Raw genomic sequence first — 25897 nt, forward strand, 5'->3', positions numbered from 1 at the left:
GATTTTTTTTCATGACACATTGTACTTGATGCCAGTGGTAAATTAGGTAGATCTGTTTTGCCTTTATAAAAGAAACTTTTTTTTTCATTGGTATACTGTTCCAAAAAGATAGTTTTAGAAGTTTAGTAACATTTTTGACTAAAAAAAAAAAAAAAGTTTTGAAAATGTAAGGACCAACTCTGCTTTGTTGGAGTGGTATTGAGATATTTACAATTCACATAATGTTTTAATAAGCCTCCCAAAATGTCTAATTAGCCCATTATATCATTTTACAACTGACCCTCCTATTTGGCTTTTGCCTCTAGAAGGCCCGGAGGTCTCCAGGATGCTTAATTCTAGGAATTCCTCTTACAGACACATTGCCCATCCAAAATCCCATGTTAGTCCATTTCTTTTGAATATGAGAAAGCATAAAACACTCTGATAATCTTATGGCATCACATCTCCCCCTGCAGTAATCCCATGTTGCACCCTGAAGTAGTTTCTAGAAAGCTTTTACAGATCATCTTCCCAAGATTTCACCAAAATCTCTTTTATATTGTATATTTTATATATTACAATTACACCACTTTTGCACCCCATCCTTAAAAAAATAGAAAAAACAAACTCTGTTTTAACATTATTTAAACACAGCTGTTTATCCCACCTGCATGTCTATGGGACAATAACCCAAATGTATTCCTGATTACTTTCATCCCCATCTTCTAGTCCCAACTTACAGGCGCATTCTCAAGTTATTAAATTACTTTAATTAGTTAGATAACATAATAATCAAGTTTGCAAAGGACTTTGCTTTTTTTCTGTCTGCTGTCATTCTCCTGCAACGAGAGAGCTTTTATTTTTCATAGTGTACAGCTGGTTTCCATGGAGTTCGATCTTCCCAGATCATGGCTAAGAGTGGCAGTATTTAAATTCCAGGTAAGGTTAACTCTAGTGATGAGCGAGTATGTTCTATTAACCCTTTCGCCAAGTATGCTCGGGCCGAGCTCCGAGTATTTACAGCTGCCCGGTGATATGGTTGAATCACTCCTGTGTCCATGATTTGCAACTGTATGACAGCTTTATTACATGTGAGGAATGTCTATTTCTTACACATTCCTCACATGTAATAAAGCTGTCAAACAGTTGCAAATCATGGACACAGGAGTGATTCAACCATATCACCGGGCAGCTGTAAATACTCGGAGCTCGGCCGAGCATACTCGGACAGAACATACTCGCTCAACCCTAGTTAACTCCTAACATCCCAGTCAGCTCTATCCAGAACATTGATTTTTATACAGGAGTATTTTGCTAACCTCCCTCCTCCGCTTCTGAAAAACTGCTTTTAATCAATCCTGTGTAGTCACAACCTCAGGTACCCAGCAACATGGCTTTCACTGTCCAGACTGTTCAAATTCCCTTTTATCCTTTTGTGTAAATATAGTGATAACAGTGTACACTCCAGAACAAGCCATGGAGAGATGAGTGTGTTGTAACAGAACTTGTGCTAGGCTTTATAGTCTAAAAATACTACAGCTCTGCTGCTCACCAGAACTGTCACTCAAGGAAGAGAGCCCGCCCTGCCAGATACCATGAAGTGAGGAGACTGCAGAGTTGTGAGTTGCTTGAGAGACAACTTGAAAATGCCCATTTAACTAAGGTCTTCAAGTGGAAAACAATTTTTTAATCATCTGCCTACTCAGTCTTTGGATATCCATCTTCTGGCTTTTGAGGGTGTCCTGTCGTGTCCCGGACAACGTCCTGCATACCTGGGTGCTAGGAATGGTGCAGTACCTCTGAATTGCAGTCTATCAGATATTTAGGACAGATGTCAAGAGATGTATGGGAGGGCCCTACTAGGCAGGAAAATAAATGAAGTGCTCCTCAAAGCACACACCCCGGTCACCAAACAATGTGATCGATAAAGCCTGAAAACAATGATTTTTCAGCTTTACAGAACTGGAACTTCTGGTATAAGCTTTGTATATTAGCAGACACCAAGGGAAAGTTTACCCTGACATGGTCCCCTTGGCTGACACTTGCTGCGTAAGGCATTGAAATAAAATCCGGAAGAAGCTGGAAAGTTGAAACTTGAGTCGGGCTGCAGAGGTCTTATGAAATGTTGTTTTGAAATTGTTATCATGTGAGTAGAAATAAAAACTTGTGCTGAATAATTTTGGTTTAACTGAACTTCATTATTGTGGATCGTCGTTTTGTACCTTACTTATCTTAGAGAGAGGGAAAATGAAGTATTTGTTCCATCGGCTCTGGTTGAACTCATTCATGACTACAAACCCAGAAATGTACTGACAGCTCCTTTAATGTGCCTCGTCTTTTTTTTTTTTTTTTTTTTTTTTTTTTTTTTTACTTCCACACTAATAAAAAAAAGAAAAGCTTACAAAATCATTTTAATGATGGTTTGGACAATCTCAGAACTAGTACCGTTCATTGTTGCAGATCGTCAGTTTTGACAATGGACATCTTGGTGGAACTCAAAGAAGCCCCATTATCTAAGGCATCCATCAGGCGCTGTGGTGTTCGTCAATCAATGGACCCAGCAGTGTTGGGGGAGTGTGGTGACTTATTTATGAAGGAAGCCATGATGCAAATGTGAACATAACCTCTGTGTCACTATACTCTAACAGGAAGACACAGCCAACAAATACATAAAGCCATGTTCACATAACTTACAGGACAACCACTCCACTAGTGCAATAAAACAGGAGAAGCACTTTAATATTGGGTCTATATAAAGATTCAGTAATAAAAACTATTCCTAGAACTTTACAGGACAGCAAGTAAAAAAAAAAGCATCTCATTTCCTCAGTGAAGTCATTAGGAAACATGTAAAACCTAAAACAACAATTTAGAAGAAATGGCACATTCACAGTTTTCAACCTTGTATTAAAGGCAAAGTGTCATCAAAAAAAGACTAACAGTTTAAACCAGTGCTGCGGAGTCGGTATAAAATGGGCCGACTCCTAAAATATATAACTAATTGGGTACAGTAGTACAATGTAGTACGCGATGAATATTTTTTCATAAGAATTTGGGAAAGTTATGAAATGTCCTATAAATGTCTGTCCTATTCCTGATCTAAGGATCTCGGCTTTTAGTTGAGATGTATCTGTGCTGCACTTTATGTACATGCTCAGTAGTTAAAGCTCCTCTACAGATCAGAGAAAAAAGGCGCTGGGAAGGAAGGCCTGCACTCATCTCAGAACTGCTAGAGTGAACAGGAAAGCAGGATTAAGACAAGTAAATAGCTTGATTATTGTATAATGGTGATGAAAAGCCTGATGTTACCATTTTACTACAGTAAATTTATTTCTTAAACATGAGTAATGTATGAGGGAGCTGGAGTCAGGCAAATTGAGTAGTTGCCAACTACCTGCCTGATCTGCATGTGGATGATCTTTGTCGGCTCAGCTGGCAATTGAACTACTTCATTTCACCACTCAACTGTGCAGCATCTCCTTTTCCAGGCTGCTCTGTCGATACTTAAGACATCATGCTGATTGACAGCCAGCTCCTATCAGTTAGGCAGTGGGGAGCCAGCTGTCAATCTGCATGGCATCAGTAGTGATGGCCCGTCAAAAGAGCAGAGAGGAAGAGAATCTGCTGCTTTGTGGACGTGACGTCAGCAGAAGCCACAGAATCGCCGCCAGTAGAAGTCTGACAGCTGAGCGGGAACAGAACATCGCTGAGCAGAACAGTAAGGAAGGTAGCAGCTACCTGCCTGTTGGGTCTTATCTCTATACACGAAAATATTAGAAATCCAGGATAATCCCTTTAACCCATTCTGCAATCAGTATTAGAAAGGAACATGGAGGACATAGGGAGGCAAACAGTACACATTTGTTTAAGAAACTAAATTGCAAAAGTATTTTTTAGCCCAAAAACATGTATTCAGGAAGAGTCAGACAGCTGTATAATTCTTACAAGGATTACATTGCAATGCTTGGACTGGCCGGCGGCTCTCCCAACCAGAGCGTGACAGTATGTATTTCTATGCAGCTGTCACACTTCGGTCGGGAGAGCAGTCGACCAGTCCGGGCATTGCAATGCAAACCTCGCCCGAGTTATACAGCCGTCTGACTCTTCCTCAAGTAAAAAACAGTTAAGGGAAGGTTCAATTGACTGTATTGCTCATGAAACTTTTAGTTTTGGTCACAATCACTGTTTGGCCCAGGCATTGCGACGGCAGTAAATTAGTCTGAACCTTTGCTAATCAAAAAGTTGTCTGTTTTGAAAACCAATCTAAGTAAACTATCCTAAGATACGGAGACCAATATTAAAAGCAACAAAAAGTGACAAGATGTGTCATCTAGGCATAACAAATGTGGGCATAATGTCAGAGGTAAGGTAGGGGGTTTGCCCTTACTGACTGAGAGGGATAACGAAGAAACCAAAACCCACAAATCTGCAATATCGATATATTTTGCTGTACAAGTAAAGTAAAGAAGAAAAAAAAATAAAGCAGGTGGAATGGGATGGAGAAGAGGCCCTTCCAATTGTGTGGAATAAATGATTTAGCAGCTTGTAGAAGATGGTGAACCAGGAAGGCTTACATGAGGTAACATGCACAAAAACCACCGAGTAGGACCCTCAGGAGGGTCAGGTACAGAGGACACAGTCAGTTCACAGATCATTTCAAAAAGAAAGTGTCTTATGTCAAAGAAGCATCACTCATGTTCATGCTCTGTGTCGGTCATATACAGCGGTGCAAGAAAGTTTGTGAACTCCTCCATACTTCAGCCTCGGTTTGACCTAAAACTACATCAGATTCTAGCACACGTCCTAAAAGGAACAGAAACAAATCATACAACATGAGCATAAAATATTAGATGGTCATTTTTTAAATGAGGTAGTATAATCTAATATCTCATGTTTGTGAGTGCCAAAAGTATGTGAACCTTTGCTTTCAGTATCTGGTCTGACCTCCTTGTGTAGCAATAACGGCATCTAAACATTTCTGGTAATTGTTGAGTAGTCCTGCACGTCGGATTGGAGGAGTCTTAGCCTATTCCACCCTACAAAACAGCATCAACTCCGTTATATTGATGGGCTTTCTCTAGTTCAATAGGATTAAGGGCAGCACGTTAATTTGCCATTCCAAAACTTTATTCTTCTTTAATCATTCTTTTATAGAACATGATCTGTGTCAAGATCTTATTACCTGACCTATGTTCTCTTGAGATTCAGCTCACGGACAGATATCCTGACAATTTCCTTTAAAATTTGCTGGCAGAAATCTGAATTTATTGTTCCATCAATGGATGTCAAGCCGTCCTTTCAGAGATGTCAAAACTGGCCCTAACCATGATACCACCACCCTGTTTCACAGATTGTATGGTGTTTGTAGAATATGATGCAATGTTTTCCTTCACCAAACAAAATGCTTCTCATCTAAAACCAAAATCTCTATTTTGGTCTCCTCCATCCAAAAAAAAATTTGTTTCAGTAGCCTTCTGCCTTGTCCAGGTGATCTTTAGCAAACTGAGAACGGACAACAATGTTCTTTTAGGAGAGCGGTGGCTTTCTCCTTGCAATCCTGCCATGCTCACCATTGTTGTTCAGTGTCCTCCTGATTAACAGTAACATTAGCTAATGTGTGAGAGGCCTTAAGTTGCTTAGGAGGTTACCTTGGGCTCCTTTGTGACAATAAAAAGGTAAGAATTGTCTTGAATTTCTTACATTTGTACACAGTTTGTTTGACTGTAGATTGATGGAGTCAAAATTCTTTACAGATGGGTTTTGTATCTCTTTTCAACCTGAAGAGCATCTACAACTCTTCATCTGAGGTCTTTGGACATGTGAAAATCAGATTAGCGGTTAAATTATCAGGAAAACTTGCATGCCCTCACCTCGCCCTCCATCTCTATGGTATAACAGGGCCTTCCTACCCACTGCAGATGATTACACTGCCCTTTAGTCGTGGCGAGAGAATGGCTTTGAGCAAACCCATCAGTTCTTCTCCTCTTCGGGCCTTGTATCTTTTGAGGTTCTGAGAGACGAATACCCAATCTCTTCCTCTGAATATTTCAGGTTGTAAAGTTTCCTGCCTGGCTTTGATCATCTATATACTTTTACATCATTTGAGAGTATTTGGCAATCATCTCCACACTCCAGAGGAGTAATCTTGGTTGTCTATTCACTGGTGAACAGCGTTTCTCACCATACTGTACACAGCTAAGTATGTAGATGGGGACGGACGTGGTGGGCACATGTGACAGAGCTTCTTAGAATAATACATGTGTCGCTGTTTCTTCCTGTTCAATAAGCTCCAATGCAATAGAATCTGCATATAAGCTCCTCACACGATGGTAGATGATCCCCACACGGATAGCACCTGTGGTTCCTGGTTGTCCTGGAAATTGCTTCTGGGGGGTACACCTCCAAAAGGTGACATGTTACTTGTGACCCTGAGTATCGCTCTTCTGTACTCATGTATATTACTTAGCCCGTACTATTTTCCATTTTCTCCTTACCAGGGATTCCTGGAAAGCATATTGCACCACAAATGGTCCACACTCAGTTGCCCTCAATACAAACTATTTTTTCTCTTTTTAGTGGAAAAACAAGTGACAGCCCATTCCTGGAAAAAAAACATCCCATTTCCAGAATTTTTAGCCTATGTAGATAACTTTATGACCAATGAGCAACTAACAAGTGTCCAGAACAAAGTCTGGGACTCGTGGATAACAAACGCTCATCCGCAATTGTTAAGTGTCGCTCTGTCCTTTGGCCATCGATATACCACATCATAGCCCTATCAATCTCTGGGTCGTCTTCTTCCTCACTTTCCATGTGCCCCCCCCCTCATCTCATCCCTTTATGTGTCCCCCAACATTTATACTTCTTATTGTTTTCTTGGTATTGTCATGATCGTATTGTTCATATAACTGAAGCTACATTCCGCGTTCCAAACTTTGTTATACTGAGAAAACAGACTAACAGATTATCTACTAATGTGAAAGGTTCACATACTTTTGCCCCTAACAGACATCTGATATTAGATCAATTTTCCCCAATAGGAAAAAAAAAAAAAGTCTAATATTTTTTACTTCTGTGTTTCATTTGGTTCCTTTTATCTAAGGTTAGGATATAAAGTAATTTTAGGTCAAATTTGTGCATGAAGGGTTCACAAACTTTCAAGCACCAGTAGCATACACCGCCTATGGATGAGTAGGTGCTATTTAGACAGGTAGTCTTTCTTTTACTTTAATGGTCACAAAAAAAAAAAAAAAAAAAAACTTTTGGAAAATTCAATTGTCAACATTTAACGTAAAGAGGAAAGGAAAATAAGGGAAAAATTGTAAAAACTTACGTTTCAAAACAGCGGTCTACGTTATCAGACATGAGCAGCAGCATGCAGAGTTGTTCTAAGGCAATGAGCTGCATGTCCCGCTCATCCCCCTGCCCCATCTGCAGCCATTCCAGCAGCGTGTCCGGGTCTACGTCCGCCATGATGGCCCTGCCTGGAGAGCAGCGTCCACACGGACCCTCGTGGCAGGTCTTCTACTCAGCTCTTCCTCCTAACAGGGGCCCTCACCTGCAGACAGAGGGAGCAGAGAGAAGTCATGGGTTATTAATGTCACAGATAAAGCAGGTTAATCCCAGCCTGGCCAGAGGAACACAGGCGCTTGTGAAGTGTGAGCCTCTGCCATAAGCAGATTAGCAGCTCCATTCTGCGGCTTGGTTGGAGACCAGAAGAGGACGGAGACAGTCAGCGTACCGCTCAGCCTCTACAGAAACCTAATACACCTGCAACGTCTGCTCTTACCAATAGGGACGCTGCGCCCTACACAGAAACTACACCATCCATGTCAAAAATACTAGTAATATACAATGGAAAACAAAATCTTAGGATTTTTTGCAATTTTTTTTCAAATCCACAAATGTCAACTCCATTGTGTATTTTGCCGGGCTCCTTATTCACATCCCAACATGGCCATCATGTGCAAGGAGTTGGCTGAATAAAATGTTTACCAGGTCAAGAAATGTAGCGAGACCCAAATAAACCTGCTCTGGTCCCTTCGTGATATGGGCATACTCACTCTATGCCTCCTATAGGGGTTGTCCATTACTCAGCATCGATCACCAATATCAGAAGGGGGTCCAAAGCCCGTCATCCCAACGATCAGCTATCTGCAGCACTAGCGGCAGCCAGAAGTGAAGTGTATTGGTATTTCTAAGGTGCTGCGACCCAGCTCCTATTGTAGTGAATGGGAGTTGAGCTGCGGTACCAGAAAAGTCAATATACAGTGTATGGAGCCGAATATTGACACATCTGGAAGCCCCCAAAGCTGCAAAGTGCTGATCAGTGGGGGCACTAGGTGTCAGACCCCCGGACTCCGTTTGGACCCCCAGCGAGTGTCCTAGTCACCAGATTGCCTTCTAATTCACCTCATACGGGGGGATTCTAATTCAATCTGGAATTCGGCCTAGAAATCCAATATCTCAAGCATCTGACATTAGATCAAATTGGTTCAGATTTCTCTCCAACAGGCAAAAATATTCATATTTTACTGATCAGAGGTGGAGAGAAAAAAAAATACATTTCTCCATGTTCTCAATTATGTCAGTCTGTGAAATTTGCACTGCACTCTAATGTCATCCGAGTGCAGCCCGATGTTTTCCAAGGACCAATGATAAAAATCAGTCAAATTAAAAAAAAAAAATAAAAAAAATTCAGACATGTGTCCAGCCCCATAGAATAACATGGGTAATGTGGTTTTCACAGATAGTGCTCGTCCGAAGACATAGGCATCATTTAAAATAGCTAGGGTTCAAGAAATAAAAAAAACTCAGCCATAAAACAAGAATGTGAAATAGTGAAGTATCAAACGCTTGCACGCTCTTGAAGATAGACAGAGGAGACCTGTACACCGTCCTACGCCTGCCGCAAGTTACACAAAGCAGAAGACACATTCCAGGACATGGAGGAGTCAAGCAGAACTCGCTGTCACCAGAAATCTGGTCACGTGGAGACACCATGATGAGTTTCCGCCTTGGACAGCTCAGGAGGACGTGTTGTAAACATATAATTAACTTCCCTTTAACAGGAGCTATTAATAAAGCACAGAGGTGTCTCCATTGTTTCCTGAATCATAACAGGAGAGATGCCCCGCCAGGAATGACTGTCTGCGCTCACATGGCGGAGTGCGTGTGTCAGAGGTGTCAGCTACTTCCAGGAACTTCCATGTTCTGCTGGGCTCACATAGCACAATCCCCAGCCATCTACCGTCACTACATATCACTACTCTGGACATCTTCCATTAAGCTCTGCTACATCAAAAGTGCTTCCTGACAAACCCAACTCTGCTACAGTAGTGTTCAAAATAATAGCAGTGTGTTCACAAACATGAGTTAAGCACAAAATCTATACTAGTTTTTATTTCCATGCATTGGGAATATTGCACACTGTTCTCCAATTCAAAACATGAAGAGAAATGTATATAATTTTTAACTACTTTACAGAAAATAACAAAAAATGAACATTGGGCTGTTCTTAAAAAAAAGCAGTGTCTGTATTTGTCTTTACAAACTCACAATATGTCTTCTCTTTTTTGGAGGATTTAGCATTCCTGTGAATCCCTAACCTAATATTTAGTTTTTACCCACAGTTTTTTTAGAACTGCTTCACAACTATGTTGCATAGAGTCAACCAACCTCTGGCACCTGTCACCAGTTATTCCAGTCCAGGATGCTTTGATCCACAATTTTTTGCCATTTGTTGGCTTTGCTTCAGAAACTGCATTTTTGTTGTCACCCCACAGGTGTTCTATCGGACTAAGGTCCAGGGATTTGGCGGGCCACTCCATAACCTTAATTTTGTTGGACTGGAACCAAGATTTTGCTCATTTACTGGTGTGTTTAGGGTCGTTGTCTTGTTGAAACACCCATTTCAAGGGCACATTCTCTTCAGAGTCAGGCAATATGACCTCCAAGTATTTTAATATATGCAAACTGGTCCATGATCCCTGGTATGGTAAATAGGTCCAGCACCATAGTAAGAGAAACATGCCCATATCATGATGCTGGCACCACCATGCTTCACTGTCTTCAGAGTGTACTGTGTCTTCAATGCAGAGTTTGGGGGTCGTCTGATGAACTGTATGCGGCCCTTGGACCCAAAAAGTACTAATTTTACTTTTATCAGTCCACAATGTTTCTCCATTTCTCTTTAGGCAAGTTGTTGTGTTCTTTGGCAAATTGTATCTGCTTCAGTGCATGTGGAACTTTGCGGGGACTTCTTGATAAGAGATTAGCTTCACACAGGCATCTTCTAACTGTCACAGTCCTCACAGGTAACTTGAGACTGTCTGTGATCATCCTGGAGCTGATCACTGGCTGAGCCTTTGCCATTCTGGCTATTCTTCCATCCATTCGGATGGTAGTCTTCCTTTTTCTTCCACCTCTCTCTGGTTTTGTTTTCCATTATAAAGCATTGGAGATCATGTTAGCTGAACAGCCTATCATTGTCTGCACTTCTTTAAAAAGTTGATTGAAGAGGGTAAAACTTATAATCAAAGTACGCTGTTCTTCTGAACAATGTCTCGAACGACCCATATTTCTCAGGCTTTCAAGGAGAAATGCATGTACAACATGTGCTGGCTTCACCCTTAAATAAGGGCCACCTGATTCACACCTGTCTCTTCACAGAATGATTGACATCACTAATTGAACTCCACACTGCTATTATTTTGAACGCACCCCCGTACAATAAATTATTGAAATAAACAGAATCAAAAACCTACAGATCATGAATGCGGAGTCTGGTGGTTTTCTTAGAATCTACTGCACCAACCGGTAAATTGTTTGACATGTGGTGATATAATTTATACCAAAAACAGTGATTCATCTGGTTAGTCATGTTGGACTGCTAGTATTTTGAACACTATGGTATATTGACATTAGTGTACCTCCAGACATACCATGCTCAGCACCACCGCTGGGCAAACCAGGCACTTCTACATCACTGGGCTCTGCTACAACACTCAATTGTGCTCCATCTCTACTGAAAGTCTCAGTCTACTCAGCTCCGCTACATTGACAAGAGTACTCTGCTACGATGTTGTCCTGTCTCCTTCATTGGTCTTCCTACGCCGAATCTCCAGCCTCCATTGCATCAATGTCATCTTTCCACGCAACATTATGAATTGCAATGGCTTTGAGGATCCAACGCACCACGCTGACATAAAACAGAAATCACTTTATTTTTTGGGTAGAGTACAACAAAAAGGACTATAGTTGGCCAAACCCACCGAAATTGGTGCAGACAGCATGAACTGGGCAGCAGGAAGCACGATCGACATCCGCTCCAGGCTCTTCAGAGCACCAGGACTGGTCAGACCCCCAGCAATCGGGAACTTATCAGACCTTTCAATCAATCATGTGAAAGTAATGGCCATCTGTAAGTACAACAAACTATTTCGCCATCTCCACCACCATCCCTGGGCTTTACGATGCAATTCACTGTTAACAATAACTAAACAGAAGCTCACACTTACAGTAAGGGGTTAAAAATGCAATAACCTAAGGTAATAATTACAAGTACGGCATGTTCTGTGTACACAACCGCATAACTACCGTGTCTGTGCAGTCAGCGGAGGATCATGTCCTGACGATCTACTCATTACCGCCACACAGTGCCCTGCAGCACCCCGCCGGGATTCTCCTACAGGACATATAAGGGCTGGACACGAGTCACCAAGTGAATCCACCACAAAAAACAGATCCTCCAAAAAAAATCTAATCCTCTGTATGTATACATGTACTGCTGCGATCAGCCCGAATATTTCAGGGGATATGTCGGGTGACTTTACGCCTCTACCGCTTGTTTACAGCGATCAGCTCGGTACCCACAGGGCGCACACGGATTACAGCAGTGTCACCGTGGACGAGGTTTCATGAAATAATCACTCGCCGAGTAGTAAATCCGCTGCGTGAAAGTGGTCTTCCACTATGGATTTGAGATCTATTTCACGGCCATGTAAGCCATGGATTTTTCTGTCCGGTGAAAACATTTCCTAAGGGGTGAATGCACAAGGGCTTTGCGTTAAAAAGTCACAAATTTTGCGGCTTTTGCCATTTTTACAGCATTTTTTTTAGAAAAGTGAGTGAGGCTTAGCAGGAAGACTTGGCCCAATAGATTTACTATAATTCAGTGACATAATTTATAGCGGAAATGTTCTCCAGCACATTACTGCCGCACAGGCAGCTGGAAGATGTGCAGAATTTATTAGGAGGCACGTACCTCTTAAAGGGAACCATAGCAGGAGACCAGAATAATCCGGTTCCCAGCCCCCCAACCGACTCTTCCCAGCACTGCTATACATGATCACCTGCAGAGGTGCTGGGAAGAGCAGGCCAGGGCCAGAGCCGGACTACCCCAGTGTCCCGCTATTGTCCCCAGAAGGATTTTCAAAGTATATTTCCTCTGAAAAGCTGCAGCAATTCAGCGAAATATATATACTCGATCACTGGGGGTGCGACCGCCACCGATCCCTGGCTGAATGGAGCAGAGGTCGATCATGCGCGCTACCACTCCAGCCATTATTAATAGGAGCGCTGGAGATGGCGCATGATCTGCTCCATTCAGCAGGGGCTCTTCAGAGATTGGAAAGTTATCCTCTATCTTTTGGATAGGAGACAACTATCAAACTTGAGGGCACCTTTATCATACACATTAGGTGGCTATCGGCAGAATAATGCTTCAACCAATAGTTTGTCCAGCAGCCATCTTGTAGGTCTCCACCATACACAGTAGCGCTTGTTTGGCCGAACACTCGAGTCCTCTATGAGTTATCCCCTTATCTCTGGGAGAACAAAAGGATCAGCAATACAGAATCGGATATGCCAAACCCTTAACTCCCCCGACTATCAATAGTCCGGGGTCCCCATAAACATTGGAGTGTTGGCTGAACACTGTGATCTAGGAGGGTTCAGACGACATTAGTCTAATGTGTACGGAGTCTTAAGCATTCTGAAATTGTCCTAAGAGATATCAGTATTCGCAACTTGTCCAATCCCAGCACGGGCTGTTCCCAAGTGACTCTCTCTGTAGGAGTCATGGAGGTGGAGCCACTCAGCTGAAGAGTCACGGTGGCCACGCTGTAAATACTCTAAATCGAACTTGAGTGATGTCCCCAAGCAGCGGATGGGTGATCTCAGGCCCTCTCCTGACACAGCTGGCTCCTGGCACGGTGTAGGTGGGTGTACTTACACCAGCACCATCGGCACACAGCCATACAGAGGCCATCAGATTAGGCACCCTGCGCACAGGGGCGAGCGGCTCAGTGCGGTTACACTTTATATATCGTGTAGTAAGATGACTGTGGTCCCTCAGCCGCAATATATCTGAATAATGAAGACTACACCGCTCTAAAGACACTCATCAGGCCACGTCCTAGACACTCGCTCAGCTGGAATAACTGGCCACTTCATCATATAATAACCGCACTGGAAGCTGTTTGGTGTATGGAGTTAAATGGGTTGTCCAGGCTTCTTACACTGATGACTTATCCTAAGGAAAAGTCATCAATATCACAGGCTCGGACAACCCCTTTAATATGTTCTTATTTGTCCCCGCAGTCTCATGTGTCATTGTGAGTCACGGTAAACATGAAAGCTTGTGTGCGGACAGTCAGCGTGTGCCAGCGATGACTGCACGCTACATGCACATTACTAGCTAGTCAGGAAGCCTGTGAATGTCGGTCAAAGTGTCCTGACAATATGCGGCTGCCTGTGTGTAAAGCGTACAGCGCTGTTCACACTTGTGTCGGCGGCGGTGCCACCGGGGTCCTGACGCATTTACGTGATAGATGAGAAATGTCTTACTGCTAAAGTGGGACCCGCACTAATTACTGTACCATGCACACTACTACTCCATTTCACCTGGCTTTGGGGCCCCTGTTCTCATAATCAATGGGGGTCTCAGCAGTTGGACCCCCCATGGATCATATACTTACCATCAATTTTGTTTATAGGTGATTAATGTTGTCCCTAGGATAACCTCTTCACGTACAGGGGGTTGTCCACAAACATTTGTAAAGTAAAAACCCCATATACTTCCCTCCCACACCGACTCTGGTCAAGAGATGCCGACACCGGTTCTCCCGTCACATTGTTATGCCACATGAGCCCTGCAGACAATCAGCGGCTACTAAGGGGCTGCTGCGCTCTCACTTCTTCCGCTGTCTAACACTTGTCCGAAGGAGGCGAGAGCGTAGCAGCCCAATAGTGACCACTGATTGCCCGCAGGGCTCATGTGATGTAACATGGAGTTGACATTGCTGGGACAGCACCAATGCAGGAGGAGAGTATAAGGTGTTCTTCAAGTGCAGAAAAGCGAGCGGCGGCTCCGGGACGCCGGCTGTTCTGCACAGGCACCATATTGGCTCTAGTGACACCAGTGAGGGCAATCAATGAAGCTGGGTCTAGAAATGCACAACTAGATTTTGACTAATAAACCTTGCCTCTATCAGACAAGGAGCAGAAAGTGTCTAAAGCACAAATACGGTGCAAGTAACCAAAGACAGTTTTTGATCACATTTATCACAAGATTTCCCCCAAAGTTATGCCTAGTGCAAGGCTGCATTGCTTGGGATTGATTGCTCCAGCATTTTGGGAGGCTGAGTCACATCGGACCCTCTTGTGTGTAACACAGGGTAAGGTTTTCCTACGTTCACACGTGGCGTATTTCCCGCTTTCCCAATGTGGAGAGTTCTGTAACTGCCCCATTCAGCAGCAGTTCTGCCATCTCACAGCACGTAACGGGTGCCAGATGGGCACCTGTAGTGCTGGCATTAATTGTGATTTTTCACTGCCCGGAGTATATTTTTAGGTCTCTCAACTACCATAATCCTGTGTGGTGCTGCCCTGCTGTTCTATCTGCTGGTGGGGATGAAGCCGCACCTTGTATACAATGGCCTTAGATACTGTCTGTAGTCACAATGTAACAATGTAGCAAGTCACACTGGGCTACATTCACTTTTCACATTAGGATTACAGGATTTTAGAAACAGACACATGGAATAAAGGCAGAAACCGATCCGCGGCATAACCGATCCCAACAGAAGCGGACGGGCAACAGACACAACAGTGTTTTTTACGGAGTATGTGTTGCCGTTATAAGTGGGGGGCTCTGTCTGCCAATTTTTCTTCTGCAGGTAACAACGGGCACATATCAGAACCCAGACGGACCCACAACAATCAGTGGCGCCCCTCTGCTTCAGTTTGCATCAGTTATGCAACGCATCCATTTTTACTTTAACATTGTCTATTCTGTTTTTAGGAACAGATAAATGGAATAAAGGCTCAGTGTGCAGGACACGCCGCAGGACACGCCGCAGGACACCAACCTCTGGTCTCCTTATCCATAGAAGCTATAATCATGCCCCTACCATCCCGAACCAATAAAATGGGAAAACAGCGTCTGAGATACTTGACAAACGCTGTGCACCCCCACAAGTGCCATAGGTACACCATTATTACCTTGTACAGAGCACAGCGCCCCCCACAAAACACTAGAGTGGAGGTCCCCTTTAATAAGCGACATAGTCCAGACTAATAGCCCACGTACACAACAATATGGCGGCCCCATCCCCCTCTGTAGCGCACTCACGGGTCAAGGTGTATATATATACACACACACCCCATGTTATAGCGGGCCCAGGACCACTCTTGTGTATATGTATGCCCCATGTTATAGCGGGCCCAGGACCGCTCTTGTGTATATGTATGCCCCATGTTATAGCGGGCCCAGGAAAGCTCTTATGTATGCCCCATGTTATAGCGGGCCCAGGACCGCTCTTGTGTATATGTATGCCCCATGTTATAGCGGGCCCAGGACCGCTCTTGTGTATATGTATGCCCCATGTTATAGCGGGCCCAGGACCGCTCTTGTGTATATGTATGCCCCATGTTATAGCGGGCCCAGGACCGCTCTTGTGTATATGTATGCCCCATGTTATAGCGGGCCCAGGACCGCTCTTGTGTATATGTATGCCCCATGTTATAGCGGGCCCAGGACCGCTCTTGTGTATATGTATGCCCCATGTTATAGCGGGCCCAGGACCGCTCTTGTGTATATGTATGCCCCATGTTATAGCGGGCCCAGGACCGCTCTTGTGTATATGTATGCCCCATGTTATAGCGGGCCCAGGACCACTCTTGTGTATATGTATGCCCCATGTTAGAGCGGGCACAGGACCACTCTTGTGTATATGTATGCCCCATGTTAGAGCGGGCACAGGACCACTCTTGTGTATATGTATGCCCCATGTTAGAGCGGGCACAGGACCACTCTGTATACACCCCATGTTATAGCTGGCACAGGACCACTCTGTATACACACCATGTTATAGCTGGCTCAGGACCACTCTGTATACACACCATGTTATAGCGGGCCCAGGACCACTCTTGTGTATATGTATGCCCCATGTTATAGCGGGCACAGGACCACTCTGTATACACCCCAAGTTATAGCAGGCACAGGACCACTCTGTATACACACCATGTTATAGCAGGCACAGGACCACTCTGTATACACCCCAAGTTATAGCGGGCACAGGACCACTCTGTATACACCCCAAGTTATAGCAGGCACAGGACCACTCTGTATACACACCATGTTATAGCAGGCACAGGACCACTCTGTATACACCCCAAGTTATAGCGGGCACAGGGCCACTCTGTATATACGTATACCCCATGTTATAGCGGGCACAGGGCCGCTCTGTATATACGTATACCCCATGTTATAGCGGGCACAGGGCCGCTCTGTATATACGTATACCCCATGTTATAGCGGGCACAGGGCCGCTCTGTATATACGTATACCCCATGTTATAGCGGGCACAGGGCCGCTCTGTATATACGTATACCCCATGTTATAGCAGGCACAGGGCCACTCTGTATATACGTATACCCCATGTTATAGCGGGCACAGGGCCACTCTGTATATATGTATACCCCATGTTATAGCGGGCACAGGGCCACTCTGTATATATGTATACCCCATGTTATAGCGGGCACAGGGCCACTCTGTATATATGTATATCCCATGTTATAGCGGGCACAGGGCCACTCTGTATATATGTATACCCCATGTTATAGCGGGCACAGGGCCACTCTGTATATATGTATACCCCATGTTATAGCGGGCACAGGGCCACTCTGTATATATGTATACCCCATGTTATAGCGGGCACAGGGCCACTCTGTATATATGTATACCCCATGTTATAGCGGGCACAGGGCCACTCTGTATATATGTATACCCCATGTTATAGCGGGCACAGGGCCACTCTGTATATATGTATACCCCATGTTATAGCGGGCACAGGGCCACTCTGTATATATGTATACCCCATGTTATAGCGGGCACAGGGCCACTCTGTATATATGTATACCCCATGTTATAGCGGGCACAGGGCCACTCTGTATATATGTATACTCCATGTAATAGCGGGCACAGGGCCACTCTGTATATATGTATACTCCATGTAATAGAGGGCACAGGGCCACTCTGTATATATGTATACCCCATGTTATAGCGGGCACAGGGCCACTCTGTATATATGTATACTCCATGTAATAGCGGGCACAGGGCCACTCTGTATATATGTATACCCCATGTAATAGAGGGCACAGGGCCACTCTGTATATATGTATACCCCATGTAATAGAGGGCACAGGGCCACTCTGTATATATGTATACCCCATGTTATAGCGGGCACAGGGCCACTCTGTATATATGTATACTCCATGTAATAGCGGGCACAGGGCCACTCTGTATATATGTATACTCCATGTAATAGAGGGCACAGGGCCACTCTGTATATATGTATACTCCATGTAATAGAGGGCACAGGGCCACTCTGTATATATGTATACCCCATGTTATAGCGGGCACAGGGCCACTCTGTATATATGTATACTCCATGTAATAGCGGGCACAGGGCCACTCTGTATATATGTATACTCCATGTAATAGAGGGCACAGGGCCACTCTGTATATATGTATACTCCATGTAATAGAGGGCACAGGGCCACTCTGTATATATGTATACTCCATGTAATAGCGGGCACAGGGCCACTCTGTATATATGTATACCCCATGTTATAGCGGGCACAGGGCCACTCTGTATATATGTATACCCCATGTTATAGCGGGCACAGGGCCACTCTGTATATATGTATACCACATGTTATAGCGGGCACAGGGCCACTCTGTATATATGTATACCCCATGTTATAGCGGGCACAGGGCCACTCTATATATGTATACCCCATGTTATAGCGGGCACAGGGCCACTCTGTATATATGTATACCCCATGTTATAGCGGGCACAGGGCCACTCTGTATATATGTATACCCCATGTTATAGCGGGTACAGCACAGCCCTGCGGTGGAGGACAGCCCTGCCTGTGGCCCCTCTGGCCTGGCTCTGGCAGACATGTTGGCCACCACAGCACAGGACAGAGCAGCACAATCCACATCGTGAGATCTAGATCTGCCATCGGAGTTGGAGCCCTGGTCTGATCCGGTTATGGCCGGTGTCCGGCCGCAGCCCCGGTCTGTGCCCCTTCCCAGGTTTGGCCCGGCCCGCAGCCTAGAGTTTTAGGCCTGTTCCCGTACAACTCCCCGGAGACAGCCATGACAGTGCGGGAGCTCCGTGCCGGGGCCCGGGGCGCACACAGACACACACACAATCAGCGGCTTACCGTGTCCGTACGGAGCCGGTCTGGGCCTCACAGCTCCGGACTATCCCCGGAGTCACACGGAGCGTGTCACGGGCTCAGGCCGAGACTCCGCCCGCTCCGCCTGCCTCCTCCCGACTGCCGGTAGAGGGCGCTCCGGAGCACACACCAGGCTGCTGCGGGTGGACCACACACTCTGCAGAACACTTTTGGTTTCACGTTCCCGCCCGACTCATTTTAAAAGCAAATGAGATTTTACAGGCTGCAGAACTGAGCAACGTTTCCTCCCGCCCACGGCGCAGACTGATAACCACAAGTTCAATAAACTCCCTGATATTCCTGATAGTCCCTCCCTCTGTGCGACTTCAGCCAGGAGTCATTTCCCCGTGCACACCACGAGAGCTGCGACAATGCGTGACTCAGGAGTGTGCGCAGAGCAGCCCACACCAGTATAAGCAGCGGGGTATTGGTTGGGAAGGGCCGACAGTTATGTGAAAGGGCAATGGGGGAATGTACTAAGGTTTGTGGGGTTATTCCACCATATAATCAAATATAAAGGCTGCAGGGGCCTGGATGCCCCATCGGAGGCGCAACCAGTCACCCAGAGAGGGGCGGTGAGTGCCACACAGCAGAGAGGGACGGTGAGTGCCACACAGCAGAGAGGGGCGGTGAGTGCCACACAGCAGAGAGGGGCGGTGAGTGCCACACAGCAGAGAGGGACGGTGAGTGCCACACAGCAGAGAGGGGCGGTGAGTGCCACACAGCAGAGAGGGATGGTGAGTGCCACACAGCAGAGAGGGGCGGTGAGTGCCACACAGCAGAGAGGGACGGTGAGTGCCACACAGCAGAGAGGGGCGGTGAGTGCCACACAGCAGAGAGGGATGGTGAGTGCCACACAGCAGAGAGGGGCGGTGAGTGCCACACAGCAGAGAGGGGCGGTGAGTGCCACACAGCAGAGAGGGGCGGTGAGTGCCACACAGCAGAGAGGGATGGTGAGTGCCACACAGCAGAGAGGGGCGGTGAGTGCCACACAGCAGAGAGGGACGGTGAGTGCCACACAGCAGAGAGGGACGGTGAGTGCCACACAGCAGAGAGGGGCAGTGAGTGCCACACAGCAGAGAGGGACGGTGAGTGCCACACAGCAGAGAGGGACGGTGAGTGCCACACAGCAGAGAGGGACGGTGAGTGCCACACAGCAGAGAGGGGCAGTGAGTGCCACACAGCAGAGAGGGGCGGTGAGTGCCACACAGCAGAGAGGGGCGGTGAGTGCCACACAGCAGAGAGGGGCGGTGAGTGCCACACAGCAGAGAGGGACGGTGAGTGCCACACAGCAGAGAGGGGCGGTGAGTGCCACACAGCAGAGAGGGGCGGTGAGTGCCACACAGCAGAGAGGGGCAGTGAGTGCCACACAGCAGAGAGGGACGGTGAGTGCCACACAGCAGAGAGGGGCGGTGAGTGCCACACAGCAGAGAGGGGCGGTGAGTGCCACACCAAGGAGAGGCCAATAATGAAAACGCGCAGGATCGGGAAGTATTCACCCCTGGGCCATTTGGTGTTTGCGGTTTTTTCTCCCCTCCTTCCCAGAGCCATGACTTTCCGTCAATATGGCCATTTGAAGGGTTATTTTTTGCGGGACAAGTTGTACTTTTGAACGACATTACTGGTTTTACCATATCTTATACTGGAAAACGTGCGGTGAAAGTGCAGTTCCACAATTGTTTTTTTTGTTGTTTTTTTTACCATCTTCACTAAATGATGAAACTGTCCTGCCATTCTTATTCTCCAGGTCATTACGAGTTCGTAGACACCAGACATTTATAGATTCTTTTTTATTTAAGTGGCAAAAAAAAAATCCAAAGATTGTTAAAAAAAGAAAAGAGTCCATTTTCCGAGACCTGTAGCGTCTTCATTTTTCGTGATCTGGGGCCGGGTGAGGGCTTATTTTTTGCGTGACGAGCTGACGTTTTTATTGATACCATTTTGGGGTAGATCCGATGTTTTGATTGCCCTTTATTGCATTTTATTGCAATGTTGTGGCTACCAAAAAAACTTAATACTGTCATTTTGATTTTTTTTTCTCCTTACGCCGTTTACCGATCAGATTAATTCTTTTTTTTGTTTATTGATAGATCGGGCGATTCTGAATGCGGCAATACCAAATATGTGTATTTTTTTTTTGTTTGTTTAATTTTGAATGGGGCGAAAGGCGGGTGATTTAAACTTTTATATATTTTTTATATATTTTTAAAAATATTTTTTATTACTTTTCACTTGCTTCAATAGTCTCCATTGGAGACTAGGAGCTGCAATCATCAGATCGCCTGTGTGTAGCAGAAATGCTCACTGGCTATGAGCGCCAACCGCTGGGTGGTGGTCATAGCCTCCCGTCAATGACAACCGCAGCAGTTTTCTGCAGACCCCGGGTTGTTATGCCAATCCATCCACGACCCGCTGGCATGTGACATGGGTGCCTATGAGCGGAACTTATGACGTCCTTCCACCGCAGCCGTGTTAAATGCCGCTGTCAGAGATTGACAGCGGCATTTAACATGTTAACAGCAGCGGGTAGATCGCGATTCCACCAGTGGCTTTTAAGGGCACATGACAGCTGTACAGATCAACTGTCATGTCCCCGGAAAGGTGCGGGCTCCAGCGCCGGAGCCCGCGCCAAAGGGAGAAACCCAACATACCATACATATACGGCACATGTCGGAAAGGGGTTAAAGTAATAAGTAACTCTTATTGTAAAAAGTGTAACCGTCGTTTTAATTTTTATTTCATAAATCAATAGTACCCATGAAAATAAGCAACTTTGTATTATACTGTATCTTATCAGAGGGATCTGCTTCTTTCTCTGCCAAAATTGATCAGACATTATCAAAATTCTCAGTTCTGAAGTAAAATCTGTATTCAGTGAAGACAGACATTCACATTACTGAGATAGGAGTTGGCAGCTGGCGCTGATGAGATTCTATAGCAAGACTGAAAGAAATGAGCCGGAGTATGTTAGTATACATGTAACGTGTAGGAGCATGTTCACACTGGCCACTAAATAGACAAAACCTAAGATAGAAACAAAATAAACACACACCCTGCTATAGACAAGTAAAAAAGAATAGTGCACATAAACATAGGGTACTTAGTAAACGGTTTTGATTAAAAAAAAATGTGTAAAAGCCATCCCACCAGCACCAAGGTGCACCACAATCCGAATGGTACTAGCCTCTTGAATTAAAACTTTACTGTGACAACACAGCATTTAATCTTAATTATGCCAGACGTATATTTTCAGTAGGTCAAGAAACATAGGCTATTGCCTGAATGTTGACTCTTGAATTGGTTTGTGAATTGTTGAATGGCTGTGGTTTACCTCTTATATCAGCTCCTACAGTTTATTGTACTGCTATTTTCGGGGGACAGCGACATAGGGTCATCAAGCAATTGATGTTTGCTAATATGTTGATTACCTATTGTATAAGTCCCGGTAGCTTGTTGACTTGCAAAGAGTGAAGGACAAACTATGCAGATTGATTAAATACTCAAACAATGAGAGTTGACCTTATCCCACCTTCCCGCTGACCTGTGGATGATGACCTGAACCACAGATGTGGGTATAAAGAGGAGAAATGTAAACAGCAGCCAGGACACCATGGCTCCATCGAGAGGAATACGGATGTGAGTCCTGCATGGTCCTTTGTCAATCTAATGCAGGTCTGAAACATGTTGCCTGGGAGCACAGAGGATATTTTTTTTCTGCCTTTTATACTACTGGATAAATAAAGCAATTCTTTTAAGAAGGTGCGAGTGCCTGCTATCGTCTGGACTGTTTTTATTTGCTGAAACAGGTATGTCAGGAGCAGTGACAGGTCCTCTTTAAGGGCAAATCTTCTCTATCCTTTTCAGTGTTAAATATGGAAAGCACACAGATGCTATCCATGTGCTTTACGTGTTTTTCATGCACCCATAGACTTGTATTGGCCCTTTTCATTCGTGTTAACATGGACACATGTATAGCACCATAGATTATAATGGGCACGTGTTGTATCCGTCAAAAAAAAATAACAACAGGTTCATGCAACACGGACAACTAAATGAGGCCTAAAATAATCTGTCAACAGGTTTTTGCTACCCCATCTGAGAGAAGCATGATGTAGAGAGACAGACAGAGACCATGCTTCCAGCGATGTATTACTTACCGGGCTGATTGCTGCAGTTTTGATAAAATCCCTGTTTTCTCTGCTGCAGTTCTCTGCGCTTTGTATAACCCGCCCACACCATTGATTGGCAGTTTTCTGTGTAAAAGTGGCCATAAAAAAAACCCACGTATGTGGCTGATGCAAGACCATGTCTTTATTGCATTTGTATAAGTAAATGTCGTATTTTATTATTTATTTAGAATTTTATACTTTTGAGCATTAGGAATGTGGTAATAATAATGTATATATTTATTTGTTTTATATTTAGTCCCACAAAGGGACTCGACCATGCAATTGTTTGGGCGCTTATACACTGCTCAAAAAAAATAAAGGGAACACTGAAATAACACATCCTAGATCTGAATGAATGAAATATTCTCATTGAATACTTTGTTCTGTGCAAAGTTGAATGTGCTGACAACAAAATCACACAAAAATCATCAATGGAAATCAAATTTATTAACCAATGGAGGCCTGGATTTGGAGTCACCCCCAAAATTAAAGCGGAAAACCACACTACAGGCTGATCCAACTTTGATGTAATGTCCTTAAAACAAGTCATAATGAGGCTCAGTATTGTGTGTGGCCTCCACGTGCCTGTATGACCTCCCTACAACACCTGGGCATGCTCCTGATGAGGCTCAGTATTGTGTGTGGCCTCCACATGCCTGTATGACCTCCCTACAACGCCTGGGCATGCTCCTGATGAGGCTCAGTATTGTGTGTGGCCTCCACATGCCTGTATGACCTCCCTACAACGCCTGGGCATGCTCCTGATGAGGCTCAGTATTGTGTGTGGCCTCCACGTGCCTGTATGACCTCCCTACAACACCTGGGCATGCTCCTGATGAGGCTCAGTATTGTGTGTGGCCTCCACGTGCCTGTATGACCTCCCTACAACGCCTGGGCATGCTCCTGATGAGGCTCAGTATTGTGTGTGGCCTCCACATGCCTGTATGACCTCCCTACAACGCCTGGGCATGCTCCTGATGAGGCTCAGTATTGTGTGTGGCCTCCACATGCCTGTATGACCTCCCTACAATGCCTGGGCATGCTCCTGATGAGGTTGCGGATGGTCTCCTGTGGGATCTCCTCCCAGACATGGACTAAAGCATCTGCCAACTCCTGGACAGTCTGTGGTGCAACGTGTCGTTGGTGGATGGAGCGAGACATGATGTCCCAGATGTGCTCAATCAGATTCAGGTCTAGGGAACGGGCGGGCCAGTCCATAGCTTCAATGCCTTCATCTTGCAGGAACTGCTGACACACTCCAGCCACATGAGGTCTGGCATTGTCCTGCATTAGGAGGAACCCAGGGCCAACCACACCAGCATATGGTCTCACAAGGGGTCTGAGGATCTCATCTCGGTACCTAATGGCAGTCAGGCTACCTCTAGTGAGCAAATGGAGGGCTGTGCGGCCCTCCAAAGAAATGCCAGCCCACACCATTACTGACCCACTGCCAAACCGGTCATGCTGAAGGATGTTGCAGGCAGCAGATCGCTCTCCACGGCGTCTCCAGACTCTGTCACGTCTGTCACATGTGCTCAGTGTGAACCTGCTTTCATCTGTGAAGAGCACAGGGCGCCAGTGGCGACTTTGCCACTCCTGGTGTTCTGTGGCAAATGCCAAGTATCCTGCACGGTGTTGGGCTGTGAGCACAACCCCCATCTGTGGATGTCGGACCCTCATGGAGACGGTTTCTAACCATTTTTGCAGACACATGCACATTTGTGGCCTGCTGGAGGTCATTTTGCAGGGCTCTGGCAGTGCTCCTCCTTGCACAAAGGCGGAGGTAACGGTCCTGCTGCTGGGTTGTTGCCCTCCTACGGCCCCCGCCACATCTCCTGGTGTACTGGCCTGTCTCCTGGAAGCGCATCCAGCCTCTGGACACTACGCTGACAGACACAGCAAACCTTCTTGCCACAGCTCGCATTGATGTGCCATCCTGGATGAGCTGCACTACCTGAGCAACTTCTGTGGGTTGTAGAGTCCATCTAATGCTACCACGAGTGTGAAAGCACAACCAACATTCAAAAGTGACCAAAACATCAGCCAGAAAGCATTGGTACTGAGATGTGGTCTGTGGTCCCCACCTGCAGAACCACTCCTTTATTGAGTGTGTCTTGATAATTGCCAATAATTTCCATCTATTGTCTATTCCATTTGCACAACAGCATGTGAAATTGATTGTCAGTCAGTGTTGCTTCCTAAGTGGACAGTTTGATTTCACAGAAGTTAGATTTACTTGGAGTTATATTCTGGTGTTTAAGTGTTCCCTTTTTTTTTGAGCAGTGTATAAAAGTACTGCACTACTTATTGTAATTTTCTGTCTGAATTATACCTAGGTCTCACCTAGACATCCATAATTTAGGTACATTGAAGCCTCTGTATTACGTTTGCACAATTTTATTAATGAATACAGAAATTCCAGTATTGCTATATACATAAAATGTGAGGTACCTATTTAAGTTTTCTTTTTAATCAAAAAGAATAAAGTCTTCCAACCATGACAAAGTAACTTTAAAGGGGTTCTCAAAGAATGTAAAAAAATGGCTCCAGTCACATCACTCAAACGGCAGTCATGTGTCAGGACGGGCTGCAGTCTGAAGAAACACGGCTCCTAAGGCTTGCGTCTCAACTGTCAGAGGAGCTCCATTGTAAGCACACATACCAGAGCTGCCAGGAAGAATAAATCATCATCTGAGCTGACTAAGCACAGGCTTTTTCCCTCCAGCCTCAGACCTACATGTGCATTCAGCTGAGGAGAAGATATATTTCTTCTCCGGTCACACGCTTCAATGGCAGTTCACTGGAACGTGTGCTTACGATACTGCTCCTGTCAGTTGAGACACAGGAGTTGGGAACTGTGTTTCTTCAGACTGCAGCCCATCTGGACACGTGACTAGAATGGGCTGCCACTTGTATTATGGGCCATTTTATTACATTCAACCCCTTTTGGTTGATATGTACAGTACCAAAATCCAGTGACTCAGTAATCCAATTTG

The 25897-nt window shown here is 45.2% G+C and overlaps 1 protein-coding gene across 6 annotated transcripts in view; it reads right to left on the reverse strand.

Annotated features, from left to right (window-relative positions):
* The window catches only part of HECTD1 (HECT domain E3 ubiquitin protein ligase 1), a 76187-nt gene extending 57316 nt beyond the window's left edge, over window positions 1-18871 (reverse strand). For all 6 annotated transcript variants that reach the window (XM_073639057.1, XM_073639055.1, XM_073639054.1 and 3 more), the window contains exons 1-2: window positions 18718-18871; window positions 7313-7537 (exon numbers count right to left, since the gene is read on the reverse strand). In XM_073639057.1, coding sequence (XP_073495158.1) covers window positions 7313-7452 — 140 coding nt within the window. In that variant the 5' untranslated portion in view covers window positions 7453-7537; window positions 18718-18871. The remainder of the gene's footprint in view (window positions 1-7312; window positions 7538-18717) is intronic.
* Window positions 18872-25897: the final 7026 nt, after the last annotated feature.

The sequence above is a fragment of the Phyllobates terribilis genome, unplaced genomic scaffold, assembly GCF_046119375.1.
Source record: "Phyllobates terribilis strain yellow unplaced genomic scaffold, ASM4611937v1 Scaffold_7__3_contigs__length_470593459, whole genome shotgun sequence".
Classification (NCBI taxonomy): domain Eukaryota; kingdom Metazoa; phylum Chordata; class Amphibia; order Anura; family Dendrobatidae; genus Phyllobates; species Phyllobates terribilis.